This window comes from Neurospora hispaniola, assembly GCF_033458365.1.
Source record: "Neurospora hispaniola strain FGSC 10403 chromosome Unknown B0T23scaffold_1, whole genome shotgun sequence".
Taxonomy (NCBI): Eukaryota; Fungi; Ascomycota; class Sordariomycetes; order Sordariales; family Sordariaceae; genus Neurospora; species Neurospora hispaniola.
In genome coordinates, this window is record NW_026944406.1 from 4,948,739 (window position 1) to 4,964,676 (window position 15,938).

A 15,938-nucleotide genomic window follows, 5' to 3' on the forward strand; every position below is an offset into this window, starting at 1 on the left:
GGCATTTGACAACTTGCCGGCTGCATAGATAGCAGGTACCGAATATATCTTGCAGCAGCCTATTCACATGATATGCACTTAAGCGGCCCTCTGTCTCCATCCCCTTTATTACACTTTCTCTTAGCACATTGGACTCTCTTGCCTTTTCTCTCCGAGCTTCGTTCAGTGATTCCTTCATGCTTCGTCTTGCAAGCATGAATAACCTAAAATGAAGCTTTTAATGCCTACCATTTGCCGGGAACTCTACAGAAGGAAGCATATGTCTCTCACAAAGTAGTTGGAATGATATGATTTGAAAAGAAAGTAAAACATCGGCCGATGATGAAAAGTTGAAACAAAGTTAAAGAAGTGAAACGAAATGAATTAGAAGAAAAAATCCGTGAAATTGGAAGGTGAATTCTCCGTTGTTCTCTCTCTCCAGCAAAAAGCCCAAAGCAAATCACCCGAATCCTGATTTGCACGCCGTGAGCCTTCCTTCCATTTTTCTCTACTATATCCGGCAAACTGTTGATTCACGGCTCGAACCCACCCAGCCTTTCCATGAACTATCCTGCCCTTCCTGCCTGCCTCTTTGCCTGCCCGCTTGTCTCGCTCCCTGTCATTCCCCTTATCCTTTTTCTTCTACTTCCTCTTTTCTAACCTGGTTCCAAATGCAGATTGCGCCTTGCTCTCTCTTTGTTTTTTTTTTTTTTGTTTTTTTTTTTTTTTTGCAACACACAGCATACTCTACTACAGCAGCAACAATAACAACACTGATGAACAAGAAAAGATTTGATTTTCTGTATCAAACGAGTAATACTCAACCAGTCCCACTCCTGACCCTCATCTTCCTCGTACCGGTAGTAGTCCTCGGTGGCAGCGCAACAGAATCATCAATAGTGGAGTTACTGTTTGTCCTCCAGGGGTTGAGTATGGTAGAAGTCGGGCTCGGAATCAATGATAACGACAGTGACGGACGAGAGCGAGGTGGTGGTAGTGGTAGAGGTAGAGGTGATGATGGTCGCGGGGGTGCAACCTAGGCACTCGCTTCCACAATCTCTTGCCCTTCATCCACCTCTGCCAAGTCGTTCATGCTTTGTGTGTCATAATCTCCGTGCTGGTAGTCGCCCGCCTGAGAGCCGAATTCCATCTTCTCTTGCTGCGCAATTGCTTGTTGAGATACAATCTCAGCAAGACGCTTCAAACGAGGGGTTTGCAGCCCTGTGGTTTCTCGGTCAGTTATGCATTCGCGTTATCCAAAAAATCTGATCAAACTCACAGGATGGTGTATAAGTCTCCAGCGCTGTGATCACTCTGGGCTCGGCTATCTCGTACGGGCCACTGTCGTCCATATCGACAGCCTGCAGTAAGAGGACGTCGCTCTTTTCGCTGACGCGAGACGCCACGGCCTTCATGATCTCGCCGTTAATAGGTTGCTCGTAGTCGGCAACCAGGTACTGGTTGAGCAGCTTCTGGATCTGGTTCGGAGATAGCCTACGAATCAAAGTCAGTATGATTGGTGCACAACTTCTCGAGACAAGGAAATATACTCACATCCAGCAAATGTCTTGGATGATCTCGATATCGTTAAGGGTTGCCTTCTTGAGTTGCAAAAGCTTTGTGGCTTGCTGTTGAATGGTTAGCACCTAATGCATCATGAAACGTTCACTTGACGATACTGACCATGAGATGCTCAAGCTGGAGCGTGCCCTCAGGCATGTCGTGGCTCTTGCACCACTCTTCGATACGAGTGATGTTGTAGTTGATCTGCAGGCCACGCTTCCATGAGAGGAAGTTACGGCGCATCAGCAAATCGTTAAATGCAGTGACACCAACAAGCCGGAGCAGCTCGGTGATAGTCTGCGTGATGATCGAGTCCTCAAGGTAGTAGGCCTTCATAGCGCGGTAGACATTGTTGAGGAGGGACAACAGGTTGTCCATGCTGTAGGCCGGCGCCGTGTTAGACTGCAGCAGCTTGCCAAGGAACCTGTTGTTTTCGTTCGTGACGAAGCCGGGTAGGGACTGCGACTCGATGATGGCCGGAATGATCATCTTGAAAAGCTTCTTCTTGAGAACCTTCATCCAGGTATGGTAGATGTTGAACTCCAAGCTTTCCAAGTCATGCTTGACAATCTCGAGGAGGCGGTCATACTCGTAATTGTCCGTCTTCTGAGCCTCGTACCAATCCTCCGCAAGGAAGACAAACGAGAGCATTTCATGGACGTTGGAAAGCCAGAAGGCACCGGGGTTGATGGCCTCTTCGCCATCGTGCTGCATCACCTCCTGTTGGATGGACTGCATGACGTTGGCCAGGAAGCGTTCTGACTCCTTAACGAAGCCGTTGTTCCACATCTCGGACGTTACTAGGTTGATGAGGTAAGCAGGGAAGAGCACCTCCTTGTCGGAAGGTGGCGGATTGGTGGAAGGGGAGGGGATCTTGAGGTTACGGATGAGGCCCATGGTAACCTCCTCATTGAGAGCATCTTCATCGGCGAGAAGACCTTCAAGTTCAAGCTCGATGCTATCGACACCGGGAACGAAGGTTGAGCCGGAAAGTGTTGTTTGGCGGTTCAGACCAGGGACAGCCATGGAAACGGGCCGTGGGTTGTAGGCCATGCTGTACCGATCCATCTCCCGTGGTTCGGCACCCGCACTACGCCGCTTAGGCTTCTTGGACGATACGAGGTTGATCAACCCAGTAGGAACCTGAGGGGCAATACCATTGCCGTTCAGGATATCACCGTTGATCGGTACTTGCCTCCTTGCTTGCTCGAGAGCATCCTGCAAGTCAGCCAACTGCTGACGGAGCGAGTTCTTCTCAGCCTCTTGCCGTTGACTCTCGATACGAGCAGAGTCGAGCTCTACGCTGGTAGCGCGCAGGGACTCTCTGAGCTCGCGTTCCTCCTCCTGCATCCTCTTCACATTGGCTACAGACTCCTCGAAGCTTGCTTGAAGCTTCTTCATCTCGGCCTCCATCTGCTCCAAGCGAGCGGCGGCAATACCGGCCTGGTTGGCCTCGGCTTGCAGCTCCTTGGCGCGTGCCTCCAACTGGTTGTGACGATTCCTCCAGATCGCCACCTGTCCTTCGTAGTTCTCCACCTGAGTCTTCAACTCCCTGTTCTGCGTCTTCATGGTACCCAGCGACTGTGTCAGTTCCACGACCTTGTTCTCCAGCTTGTATGAAATCTGCTTGAGATCCCGTGCCTCCGCGCGGAGAGCCTTGTAATCCTTACGCGCCGTCTTACCGCGCCACAAGCTCTGAACAATGGTAACTTTCCGGCGATAATCCCTCCAGGAGCGCAGCTGCTGCCTCGACCGCCAATTCCGCTGGATGATGAGCACCGCATTTCCGACCCGCTCCTCCATAATCTTCTTGCGCTTCATGTAGCCCTTGATGGCGGCTTGGGCACGAATGACGTCGTTCCTAACCTCAAGGAATTGCTTCCTGTCCTTGTAGCCGCGCCAAACTCTCTGAATCGTGATTGCAGCCTTGGTAGTGCGGCGCTCTTGTGCTGAATTGCGAGCTTTGTTTGCTCTAATCAAGGCTTGGAAAGAGACAATGGCATTGCGAGCAGCAAGATACCTCTTACGGTAATACTTGGCCTTGAGGTTCTTCTGGATAAGAATCGCGCAGTCGTTGAGTCTGGTGGTGCGCAGATTTTCGAGGAAAGCGAGCATACCGGCTCTGAAGAAGATCTTGGTAAGACCCAGCTGGTACTTGTCGAGACCCTTGCCGGTGCTAGCGCCAAAAGCCTTGGTCAAGATGGCATTTGCCATCTCCCTAATCTCCGATGTCCACTGCGTCGATGGTACCAACATGTAGTACCGCAACGCGAATTCCTCGTACGTCCATCTTGTAGGGTAACCCGCACAACTAATGCGGACAGTTTCTAGTACACCGCAGGCGCGGAGCTGACTCAGGACCATGGGTCCTTCAAACTTCCAGGGTTCTTTCGCCTCGTTAGGCTTGATACAGCGGATGTAGTGAACATCGGTGCCGTTGATTGTATTCATTAGTTCGATAAGAGAGGACTTGAAGATACCGCCGAGTGTGGGCTTGCGGTTAACAGCCACACCAATTCTCCTTCCAGCGGCGGGCTTGACAGCATTTGAGCTAGCAGAGGCCAGATCCTTCTCGCGCACCGCAGAAGCAGCGTCCAAGACCGAAACAAGGAACTGGTTGGTTGACGCGCGCAAAACCGCCATGTGCTCGTCCGGAACGGTATCACGGTTCTTCTCAATAAAACCGTCGGACTCGTAGGTAACGTCGATGGCATAATGGCAGACGGTGAAGGATGACTTGCCGAATCGGGGCTTCTTGTAGAATTTGTGCTTGTCGGCAGCGTAGTTGTGGTGAAGCTTAGTAACGAACTGCTCGTCGGAACCCATGGGCAGTCTTGATTCCTCGTCTAGAAGGGACAGGATACCAAGTTTGCCCTCGATAAGGTCAATGCAGGGCTGGTTGTCAGCAAAGTCGATGAAGGTCCAGTCAATCTGCTCCCTAAGGTATTCCTCCTGCTCCAACTTGAACACATGCTGGTTGAACTCCTGCTGAAGCTTCTCGTTGGCGTAGTTGATACAGAACTGCTCGAAGGAGTTCTTGGCGAAATGCTCGAAGCCGTAAATATCCAGAACACCAATGAAGGAAGTGACTCTGGTGAGGACCTCCTCCGAAGCAAGACTGTGATTGATGATTTCGACGAGCCAGTCAAACAGACTCGAGTAGATGTACTTGGCGACGGAATCTCGGACAACGATAGCCTGCGCCTGGGTCAAGTTGGACACAATCTTTTCGCCACGAGTGACCAATTGCTTCTTGACGATCCACTTGGCAAACTCTGGAGCATCGATGCCGAGGATCTCGCAGGCCTTGACCAGCGATGGCTCGGAAGGATCGAGGGAACTGTCGTTTCGCATGGCACCAATCTTGACATTACCCAAGTGGAGGAGACCAGCCAGAAGCTTGAAGATCTCCGTTTGCTTGCCCTCGTCAACACCGATGGTCTTCAAAGATGCCTTGGTCGCATTGAACTCGGCCTTGTCATCGACGCCATCGATCGTGGGGGTGTTACCCTGGTTGAGGTACTCGAACTGTTCAACGGGAAGCAAGCCCAATTCCTGGCGCTCCTTGTCCGTCACACCAGCAACCAGCTGGTAGAAAATATGGTAGTTTCTTTCCTTCAGCGGTTGGAAAACCAACCTCGAGCGTTCGAGAAGGTAGGTCCTGATCTTGGCACCGATAATGTTGGTGGCCTTGTCAAACATGATTTCGATGTATTTACCGAATCGCGAGGAGTTGTCGTTTCTTGTCGTCTTTGCGTTACCAAAAGCTTCCATAATCGGGTTCGTAGCCAAGATAGCCTCCTCGGTCTGGCTCATGGACTCGTGGCCACCCTTCTTTACTCGTGATCCGGGGCTGTCGGGCGATTCTCTTGTCGCGAAGTATCTCATAATGTACTTGGCACTGACAGTCTTACCGGCACCGGACTCACCAGACACGACAATGGTCTGGTTCTTGCCATCGCGCAACATGTCCCTATTGTTATGTCAGCGATTACGAGTCAACATGAATCGTCAAATTGGCAAAGAGCCCATACATGAACGCTTCCTCAGCGATGGCGAAAAGATGGGGAGCTTGGGTTGCTCTTTGCTTCCCAGCATAGACTTGAACCATGCCTGGGACATAAAGAGAGTCAACCCGCGCGAACGGGTTTGTAGCTATTAGAACAATACCCGAGTATGTGTAGATTTCCTTCTGGGCATATCGAAGGCGGATAGCCTGAAGCACTAAGCACAGCACATGCTATCAGCATCACGTTCTCGGAGTGCGCTCGATGGCGGGGCGAGTGTGTATAATTACCAGCAGGCTCGTTAAGATGTGATAGGTTCGTCAAGTCATCACTGGCTTCGAGCATTGTTGGGTTCATCAAGGGCGGTAGCGACTCATGGCCGCCTGACTGGAGGGCCTCGAGGGAGACCTCCACGGTCTTAGTCTGCAGGCAGTAACACAGGTTAGCATCTTGAAGCGCACCAGGCCGCAAAGCACGTAAACCAAAGCACAAAAGTCGGAATATGCCGAGACTTGGGAAAGCATAAGCTACCTACCTCGCCATTCTCGCACTCGAAGATAAGAGTGACCTTGTTGCCGTCTACTGTCTTCTTGACTACTTCAGAGGCAACCCAACCCTCGGTAGGATCGGGCTGCCAGGCTCGAGTGCCAACATCATAGCTCTCCGACATTGGATGCGCTTGTATCGGTGTATTCTCGAGGGAGAGAAAATCGGCGCGAACCTGCGAGTCAGGAGCAAGGGGGAAGAGATGTTGTGGTCGGATTTGGATGGCTTCAAGAAGCCAGTTCTAGCGGCGGAACGGCCAGCACGGCTAGGGGCGACGGGGGTGGATAGGGATAATGGTGGACCGTGTCTGTTATGGCGGACGCAACGACCGGAATGAAGAGCGGTCCAGGGTGCTAGTTCGGTCGCGGAAGCTTGGAATCCAAGGGCCGGCGGGAGTGTGGTGCTGGCGAAGACAACATTCACGAAGGGAATGGAGAGGGGGAAATTAGATACAAAAATAGGGATTGGACGTGGAGCAACACATTAAAGAAGTATAGAAAGATGTTGCTATCGTGCGGGCAACGGAGCCCAAGCCGACAAACAAGGTGGTCGAAGACGATGTAGGTCTAGGAGTTCGAAAGGGGGTTCGGCTCGTGTCGTCGGACCGGTGGGAGTGTAGCGCGGGCTGTTCTTGGACGAAACAGCTGAAAGATGTTGTTGTTGCTTTTGTTGTTTGCTTTGCGTGCCCAAGGGAGCTAGCTGGTAGGTGTTTGGCTGACCGGGAATAGGTCAGGTCCTGTCACTGTGTGTAGGACAGGAAGGTTGTGGAATCCCGTATAAACGGGGCGGGCAGAACGGGCGGAGCGGGGACCCAACGCTGCCTTGCGGTGGGAGAACGGATTCGTCGAGCGGTCGAGTCGGGTTCTCTTAACGGTGGCAGCCTCTCTGTATAGGAGTGGCTGATGGTCGAGATAGCACCTGTGGGTGAGAGAACCTCCTTGATGTAGTAGCCTGTCGGGCCGGTGCGGTCAACAACCAAGTCAAAAGTCGGGGTAGGCGAGAAGGCGGGACGACGAGACGGGATGTCGTTGAAAGTTTAGGGGTAGACACTTCCGCTTGTAGCTGAGGTGCCCGGTGATGATAGAGCACTGGCGGGCCGTGGTGGTGGCAGGCTAACAGCCCGGCCGACTTTCACTTCCGTTGACAGGGGCCCGGTTGTTGTGGATGTTGAGGTGGTCGGGTCTTTGGCGGCCACCGCCCAATTGGGTGCGTCGCTGGGCTCGTTGCATTAACACCGAAGCACGGACTCTTTCGTAGGCTTGGACTCCATGGAGCCCCTCCAATGAGCTGTAATTCCAAAATGACCTGGACGAGCAGGGCTCTCCTTAAAAGGGGGCACTAACCAACACTGCGAAGAAGATTACATACTTGGAGGTATGCTTGGGAATCCCGCGACTCTACATAAGTGGAAGCTACATAGTACACAGACAAGGCGATGAAGAAGAATGGGTGACTGGTAAGCAGCGTATCAGTGTTACCTTTGTCTTGTCCGGAGAGGTGTCCAGTGGAAGACGACATGATGTACAAGTTGGGTCACGATGTCTCCGTCTACACTCTACCTTGAGATGTACAAATGTGTCTATGGAGGCTCACGCCAGTGCGTGAATAACCGTCAGGATGTCCTATGAGGACGACCATGTTTCTCCTCCTAATCTATAGCCTCTTGATTTGTTTGGCTTCCTCGTTCTTATGGTCTTTGGTCCTCCCCCGAGTTTCTGTATTTCTCCCCGACAGCTCACCGGCACCCCTCATCAGGGTAGGATTTCGTTTTCACCACTCCCTGAAGGAACTCACGGAACTAAGACCCAATCTTCCCAGACTCCCATGGCCAATTGTTTGCACTGGTCCGTTCGTTCGTTCGTTCATTTGTTCGTTCGATATGCCATCCAACTGGGTCCCCGTCTGGCCCGTCTGCCCGCTTGTTGACAGTTGAGATGCATTGACCTGTCCGCCTGAAAAGGAGAGAGATGGGCAAACCCAAAATGGGGCATAGTGTAAATACCAATATGGCATTGATAGGTGGACTGAGTCTGGCACCATGACTTTCAATTGCATTTGCGTTCAGTTCCTTCTTCTCCTCTTTCTGGAATCTGCAGGGGTAAAAAGAGCGCCAGCGAATGGCGAGTCGTCAAAGACTGTGGAAACTGTTGGCGACTACATTACTTACGGGCCCCACCAGGCCCCCCGTGCGGCCGGCAGTCCGAGTATCGGGACCTGGGACTTGGGAGAAAAAAGGGGGGGAAAGGCGATGCTTTTGGTGGTTTTCCGCCGACTCCGCGTCGTTGCCGCCTTTTGTCTGCTCCGTGGCCGGATTGACGACGAGTGACTACTGTTACCATTCAGAGTCAACACCGTCCCTCACTCGGACGTCATCCACCGGTGTGTTGGAATCAGTCTGTTTCGGTGATAATGACACCCATGACGGTGACTGACATGATACCGGCCCGATGCTGTTTTGCTTCGTGAGCAAACCGTTCTGTTTAAGAATCCCATCCGTTGGTCAGTAACGCAATTGAGATCTCGCTTGATATCAATTATCAGTTGTAGCTATGAAAGGTTGAAGCACTTTTCATTAACCCGCGACAGAGACGACACTGGATATGATGATGTCTTCCTTCCACCTCCAGGTCGGAACGGGAAGGCCACTGAGTTACCCTCATATCTGCACGTGTACAGAACTGGAGAAGCGGGTGCAGCATGTTCTACCGTATGTATAACCCAGTTGACAAAGCAGTCCGTGCGCAACACCTCGTCGTCGACCTTATCCGCGTCCCAAGCCCGGGACATCCTGGCTGAATAGCTGCAATCTTTGGTGAAGTGGGAATGTTATGCCGCAGCAGCCAATCGACAGATTAAAAAAAGACCCGAAATGACGGAAATCCAATGGTGGTGACAGCAGCATGTGAAGAAGCTGGGACTTCCGTACCATATCTCATTCGGCTTCGAGAAATGTTGGAAGAGATGTCTGTATTATCTAGTAGGTATAATCGTTGACTGTTGGTGACAACATGATGGATATCGATGCCAGGTGATGATACCTTTTTCCGATCCTTTTCCAGAATGCACACCATCGACTTGTCGACGCCTTCGTTCAAAGGCATTTTCCCCTTTTGTCCTGTTTTAAGAACCTGCCATGCCGTATTTTGTACTTGCGCTCCCAATGACCCAAAAAAAACAAAACTTGATGAAAAAGACTAGATGTTGAACCAGTGCCAGGAACGTCGTCATGTTCGACCTTTTCTCTCCCCTTCCTCGGGACGCACACGCACCGGTTGGGCATACCGTGAGAGAGAAAGAGATCATGTTGAAATCGTTGTTTGTGCATCCACCCGACGGACTCCGCGACGCCAGATATCATGACTCATGACCGCACCCCAAGGCAACTCTTAACCCCCTTTTCTTGCCATGTACACTGTTCCGATCCTTCCCGTTTAGTAAAGGATGCGAGTGAGGATGCGCGAGCTGAGGGAATCCAGGCTGTCGCGAATGTTCTTGATATCGTCTTGCTTGACGTCACTAACGTCAGCCATGAGATACGCAATATCGCCCTTGGAATCCGAAATCTGCTTGTCGACGTTGTGTTCGGCGAGAATCTCGTTGACCTTGCGCAGTACACCAGGCACGTTGCGATGAATGTAGATGACGCGAGCGTGGTTGGGCTCATCCAGCGTCAAAGAGCGCATGGTAACCTCGGGCACGTTGACACTGCCAGTGGTGACACCCTGGTTGATGTAGCGCACGAGGGCATCGGCGACCTCTACACCAATGGCGCGCTGAGCCTCCTCAGTACTGCCACCAATATGGGGGGTGAGGATGATGTTGTTGAGCCCACGCAGATCTTCGCCCCACTGGTTGAGATCGTTGGTGAAGTAGTCGCCGTTAGCAGCCGGCTCGTTGGGGAAAACGTCTAGAGCGGCACCGGCGATCTTGCCGCTGCGCATGGCCTTGATCAACGCAGGGATGTCGACAACGGTACCACGGCTGGCGTTGATGAGGTAGGAGCCGGTCTTCATCTTCTCGAACTGGTCGTTGGAGATCATGTTCTTGGTCTCGGGCGTCTCAGGGACGTGGAGGGTGACAAAGTCAGCCTCCGCCAAAAGATCCTCGAGAGTAGGCACCTGGCGAGCCGTGCCGATGGCCATCAGGGTAACGACGTCATAGTAGATGACAGTCATACCCATGGCCTCCGCCAGAACGGACAGCTGCGAGCCAATGTGGCCGTAGCCAACAATACCAAGGGTCTTGCCACGGATCTCCCAGCACTTGGCGCTCACCTTGTTCCAGGTGCCGCGGTGCATCTCGTTGGAGCGGTCGCCCAGCTGGCGGGCGAGGGTGATAATCTCAGCAATCACCAACTCGGCGACGCTGCGCGAGTTGGCAAAAGGCGAGTTGAAAACAGCAATACCATGCTCAGCAGCATAGTCCAGATCAACCTGATTGGTACCAATGCAGAAGCAGCCGATGACGAGCAAGTTCTTGGCTTCCCGAAGAACATTGGCAGTCAGCTTGGTCTTGGAGCGAATGCCAATGACATGGACATCCCTTTGAAGAGCACGTTAGTCAGGTGTGCTTCTGTTGGTCACGGGCTCGTAGAGAGTCTTACTTGATCTTCTCAATGAGCTGGTCCTCGGGCAAAGAGGTCTTGAGGAACTCAACCTGGTAGCCCTGGGCCTTGAGGATCTCCTGGCCGGTCTGGTTTACATTTTCGAGGAGCAGAATCTTGACGTCCTCAGTGTTGAAGGGCTTGAGCTGCTTGGGCGCAGAGCGGTGGGCGAGTGCGGACGCCATGAAGCTGGAACTGGAGATGGGGGACTGGAAGGTTGAAGGAGAGACGCTGAACTGGGCGGCGGTCTTGTCACCGGTGGACTGGGCAATGTCTCTGGGAACTGTCATGGTGAAAAGTGGAAGAGGAGCAAGGTCGGGATGGTCAGAGAAAATAAATCAAAAAAAAAAAAAAAAAAAAGAATGGCGTGTAGTGGCAGAAACGCGGCAACCAGGGACTCTTTAAGTTATGAGTCGAAGCTAAAGTCTTTCCTGAATCTCTGGGCTCCGTCAATCGGCAAGGGCAAAGCGAACAGCCACCGGGCCGTTTCTGTTTCGATGGAGAGGTGTGGACAGCCAGGTGGACTCCTGTTACCGGACCATTGTGTACCCCAAGGTGCCTCTACTGTGTGCGATCCTTGCCAGGTGGTGGGGTTTGCGCGGGTTTGGAGGGGGCTGTTACAGCGCTGTACATAAAACGCGGGCGGCGGGTCGCCTTTGACTCATAACAACACAGGAACCCAAAACAACACTCACCTACTGGCTGGATCCGGTGGGTAGCTCAGGCAACCAAAAGAAAATCTTGACGATGACGAATTACGCCACTGGAATCGTAGAATGAATAAGAGATCTGCTGTGAAGGCAAGCACTCAGTTGGTAGTGTATGTTGGTCGGTTGCTCACTGTGACAGCCCTTTGAACAACATAGAATCGGGCTGTATTGTTTTAACAATGGTACCTCTACAGCTACGTAGAGGTAAAAATGGAAATATGAGATGTGGCGGGTGTTCTTCCCATGCTTTCCGTACCTCCCGTCTTCTTGCCCGGGCTCCTCTTTTTTTCCACCTCAGGAGAAGAAGGACTCGCAAGAATCGAGCTGACTGCCCGCACAATGTAAAGGAAACTGCCACAGCGACCTGGCATGGCTTTGTTGTCCCCTTGACTTTGTCCGAGTCAGTTTGTTTTCATATAAACAGCTCTTACTCGATTCAGCGCAGATGGTCTCTTATTTCTCCTCGTGTCCCGAGCACTGAATAGTGTAACAAGTTCCTGGGTACCATTGTTAGGTTACTTCCAAGCCTCGAGGTACTTACTACCTTCAAACTCGACCGGGAGCCGCCAAGCTTGCGTGTCAGTAAAGACATCGCCTACTAAATTTCCGGAAGCCCAGCTCCCGTCCTTATGGCCTTCCAGGCACGCACTGCCTCAGCTCGGCTACTCTTTCGTCCGTTGAGGTTTACTCTATCTACATCACGCGAGGCTAACAAGGGTCATGACGACTTACATCCATCCGAGAACTCCCTGGAGAAGTCCTCCGCCCTCTGGTGTCGTGGCCTATTAAACTTGACATAGACAATCTACATCGAGTCACGCTGATGGATGACGGTTTGTGATGTGGAAACACCTGCAATGCTGTACTATGAAATCAACACCTAAATCCTCGTAGAATCACTACTTTTGTCCCGTATAATATCATCCCTTTACGCACAAATCGACCCTTGTTCCGGCTTAGTTCGCATATCTGCTCCCATCCTTGCGCTCTGACATGCCACTGCTTCAGGGGTCAGGACGAACTATCCTGCTAAGAATTATGAGAGACAACCACAGCGTCAAGGCAGGTGCTGAAGCCAACTCCTCATGTGACCAATTCAAATTCCGTAGAATGGTTATCAATCCACCACAAGCTCCGGCCATCCGCAAACTCCTGTTCTTCCTGAGCCCACGGCCACCCCGGTGCGGTCATACATGACCCTCAATAATTTGGAACTCAGACGCCAAATGTCATTGGGCGTTCTGCCCCTTGCCTGCGTGGTATAGTGGTATCATTTTCGTGTTCGTTCAGCGATCAGCATTTAGCTCTGCTTGCACTCAGCAGCCTCCTGCTTGGGCTTGCTCCCGTCCTCCTGTGAAATTTGTCAGCATACCTGAACAGCATAGCATGTGTTGGGGAAAATTCAGAAAGTCTTACATCGTCTTCATCGCTCTCATCCTCGTCATCCTGGTCCTCGCTGGCATCTTCATCATCTTCGTCATCCTCATCATCGAACTCGGCGTCCTCGAAGTCCTCCTCGTCGAGCTCCTCAAAGGCGAGGGCCTCGCCAGTGAACCAGTCGATGGCACGGGGAATAAGCTTCTCCTTGATATCCTCGCCGAGCTGGTAGTCGAGCTCAAGACGCTCCTCAATATCCGAGGTGGTGGACTCATCGTCATCAGTGGGGGCCTTAGGGGGGGAGAAGAAGTTGAAGAAAGACTCGGTAGGAACGGTCTTCTTGACAATGCGGGTCTGCTTGGTGGCTGTGCAATTTGTTAGTGAGCAAGTTTGAGAAAATTCGAGCTGGAACTGCAACTCACTCTTGTTGCGTTGCTTCTTCTGCTCAACGCGGACAGTAAGATCCTTGTCCTCCTTCCAGTTGATCTTGTCACCCTCGGCGTGATCGTAGATAAAGTCGCCACCATAGCCGCTCTCGTTCTGGTAGTAGTAGGTCTTGGTGATAGTCTTGTTGGTGAAGTACTCGTTCTCAGCGAACTCGAAGATGAGGCGGAATCCGGGCTTGTCGAGATACTCCATGCGGATATCGGTGAGGGACTTGAGGGCCTCCTCGTCGCGGTCGGTGATCATCTCGGCGAGGGAGATCTGGTTCTTCATGGCAGAGAGCCAGAACTCGGGGATACCAGAAACCTTCTCGGCAGACTCGGTAGCCTTCTCCTCCTTGGGGGCGGCCTCGGTCTCCTCATCATCCTCCTCATCCTCCTCACCGGCCTGGACCTGGTCCTCAGTGGGCTCAGTCTGGCCGTTGACAATGGCGGCACGCTGCTGGTAAAGAGGAGTGAACTTGGCAAAGTACTTCTTCTCGAGCTGAAGGACCTCCTCCTGGAACTCGGCCTCGAGCTTGGAGTGCTCCTTTTGAATGCCCTTCAGGCCAGCGACACGACGCTTGACATCGGTAGGGAGAGACTCAATGTAGCCGGACGAACGACCGACAAGAGAGCCGAGACGGCCCTGGATAAGGGACACAAGTCTAGGGTCCTTGGCGAAGATGGAAGCGGCGGCGGCACGGTCAAGGTCCTCTGCAACGAACAGTAAGTTTAGCGATAAGCCCAGAAAACTACCAAAGTCTCGGCAACAGCAAGAATCTTCACTCACCCTCCTTGATGCTGGCAACACCGGGCTGCTGAGCGTGCGACGAGATGGGGGCAGTGTTAAGAGGAGTGTTCTGGGGGGTGCTGAAGCGAAGGCTGGTCAGTAACGGTACGCGATACTCGGGATGGGCATCCCATCAAGTCTGGGGATGAAAACTCACGGAGCGATGGGGGGATCAGCCCGCTTGTTTCTGATGGGCTCGGCCATTGTGTCTGGTTCTGGTCAAGAGAAGGAAATGAGTTGGGATACAGAGAAGGAAGCGGTGGTAGAACCCTGCGACCGACGTACAGTGGATGTCGGAGGGAGAAATGGGAGAAGGAAGGGCAAATTTGGATTGAAGAAGCGGTCGGGTGTTGAGATTGATGAAAGGGCCCCGGTGCTGGTGGGAAAGGCAAAAAGTTCTGTGGTTGCCGGTCGGTCCAGGCAGAGAAGGCTTGTTGTGCAGCAGTGCAAGAAATGTTGAGCGAGGGTCGGGTCTGGAGGGGACCGGGAGGGGAGAAAAGCTATCAATGGGGTTGCTATGAAAATTTGCGGGGCACTGGCCAGTGCGGGCAGGACAGTCGGGTCGAGGGCACTGCAGCGGGAGGCGCCCCGTTGGACCACTCCATGATGCCTGCACTGCGCCGGCGACCACCCAGCCCCAGTCCGCTACTTCCATTTGCTGCCCATGAGTCTTGTCGCTTGCCCTACACCACCTAGAGGTATTTGACCTTCAATTCTATTCCAGCAAAGGCAAGGTGCCCATTTGTCACGGGTCACGTCTTTTTAGGGTCAAGCTCCTCCTGTCATTTGTTTGACTCTACACTCGGCCATTGCATGCCCGGTCTGCTCGTCTGAACTGAAAATCCCCTCAGGTACCTACCTCTACGTCTAGCCAGATGAACCTAAACATGCCATTGTTGTTCTTATCGTACAAAGCCCGTTCATGTACATCGCATTCAGGTAGTGTATTTCCAGGTTGTCGCGCGTCGCTTCCTGGCACCACATGCTTCAGCATTTGGCTGGCGTGTCTTGCGTGCTAGCGTTCTCGCCAGGGATCCCGGCCAGAGACATGATGTAGGGTAAATGATATTGGTGACATGCCGGCTTCATATACACCAGCTACAAGGTACCTCATAAGTGCAAGATAGTTTAGAAGTTGCTTTTCGTCTGAACTGCGTGCTGTTAATATTGGACTGGTGTTTACATCTCGCCTTCTCACCGGCGTCGGGCTGCGGTGATTTACTTCTAACGTGCAAAGACTCTCAACTCAATTAGGCCTCCAGAGACGGGCAGGTTTTGGAAGGCAAACTTGAAAATTCTGGTGATTCACTCTGTCCTCAGCAAGTCAAAACCTCATCAGCAGAGGCAACTTGACGCACACTTTTCTGCTTATGACTTATGAGTCGACGCTGGGTTCAGCGACCACCATCATCGGACCGATCTGAACCATCATGGCCGTAGACCGTCGTGGGCGTCCAAGTCCAGGTGAGATGCTGCAGTGACCCCAGTACACCACGTACGGGCACGTATGTAGCACGTTTTCTCACGTTGTAGTGTAGCGAGTGAGACCGTTTCGCGGCATCTGCCAAGTGATCATCGCGATGCCCACGAATCTCCATCGCGAACTGATGCCGACAACCTAGGTTTGGACCAGAACGACCCTTGTTGCACTGTGCTTATCGTGAAAATCGTGGATAGCGACCCCCATCTCCGCCATCGACCTTTCTGGCTAGAGGTATGTAGTGTATGTAAGTAGGCAAGCGTTAGCGGACATGCTTGGCATTCGATTGGCGGGCAGTGTTGAAAGAAAAATCCCATGCCTGTGACTGCCCCACTTGCTGACTGCCCGTTGGGACGGTCTGGCCCCGATCCTTCTCCGTGACTCCGGCGTCCAGGTCAACAAATGTGAAGAAGTCAGACAAGAGTATTCTAGCTGAAGTCCATCATTCCCATCTCCAG

At 52.4% G+C, this 15,938-nt stretch overlaps 3 protein-coding genes across 3 annotated transcripts; all 3 read right to left on the bottom strand.

Annotated features, from left to right (window-relative positions):
* Positions 1-1,015: 1,015 nt before the first annotated feature.
* Positions 1,016-6,219, bottom strand: B0T23DRAFT_392528 (putative myosin MYO2; the record flags this gene model as incomplete). The annotated part of the gene is made up of 7 exons (XM_062838013.1): positions 1,016-1,200; positions 1,259-1,473; positions 1,534-1,607; positions 1,663-5,515; positions 5,577-5,766; positions 5,840-5,972; positions 6,085-6,219. 7 exons carry the CDS (start codon positions 6,217-6,219, stop codon positions 1,016-1,018), a joined length of 4,785 nt encoding a protein of 1,594 aa, XP_062697624.1.
* Positions 6,220-9,409: 3,190 nt separating this feature from the next.
* Positions 9,410-11,054, bottom strand: B0T23DRAFT_32035 (D-3-phosphoglycerate dehydrogenase 1). The gene is made up of 2 exons (XM_062835165.1): positions 10,699-11,054; positions 9,410-10,637 (listed from the first exon to the last, which is right to left on the bottom strand). The coding sequence occupies exons 1-2, from the start codon at positions 10,986-10,988 to the stop codon at positions 9,527-9,529; spliced, it is 1,401 nt and encodes a 466-aa protein (XP_062697625.1). The 5' UTR covers positions 10,989-11,054; the 3' UTR covers positions 9,410-9,526.
* Positions 11,055-12,656: 1,602 nt separating this feature from the next.
* On the bottom strand, positions 12,657-14,328 carry B0T23DRAFT_32073 (uncharacterized protein). Its single transcript, XM_062835188.1, has 5 exons — positions 14,158-14,328; positions 14,001-14,080; positions 13,208-13,924; positions 12,825-13,150; positions 12,657-12,759 (listed from the first exon to the last, which is right to left on the bottom strand). Exons 1-5 carry the CDS (start codon positions 14,202-14,204, stop codon positions 12,709-12,711), a joined length of 1,221 nt encoding a protein of 406 aa, XP_062697626.1. The 5' UTR covers positions 14,205-14,328; the 3' UTR covers positions 12,657-12,708.
* Positions 14,329-15,938: the final 1,610 nt, after the last annotated feature.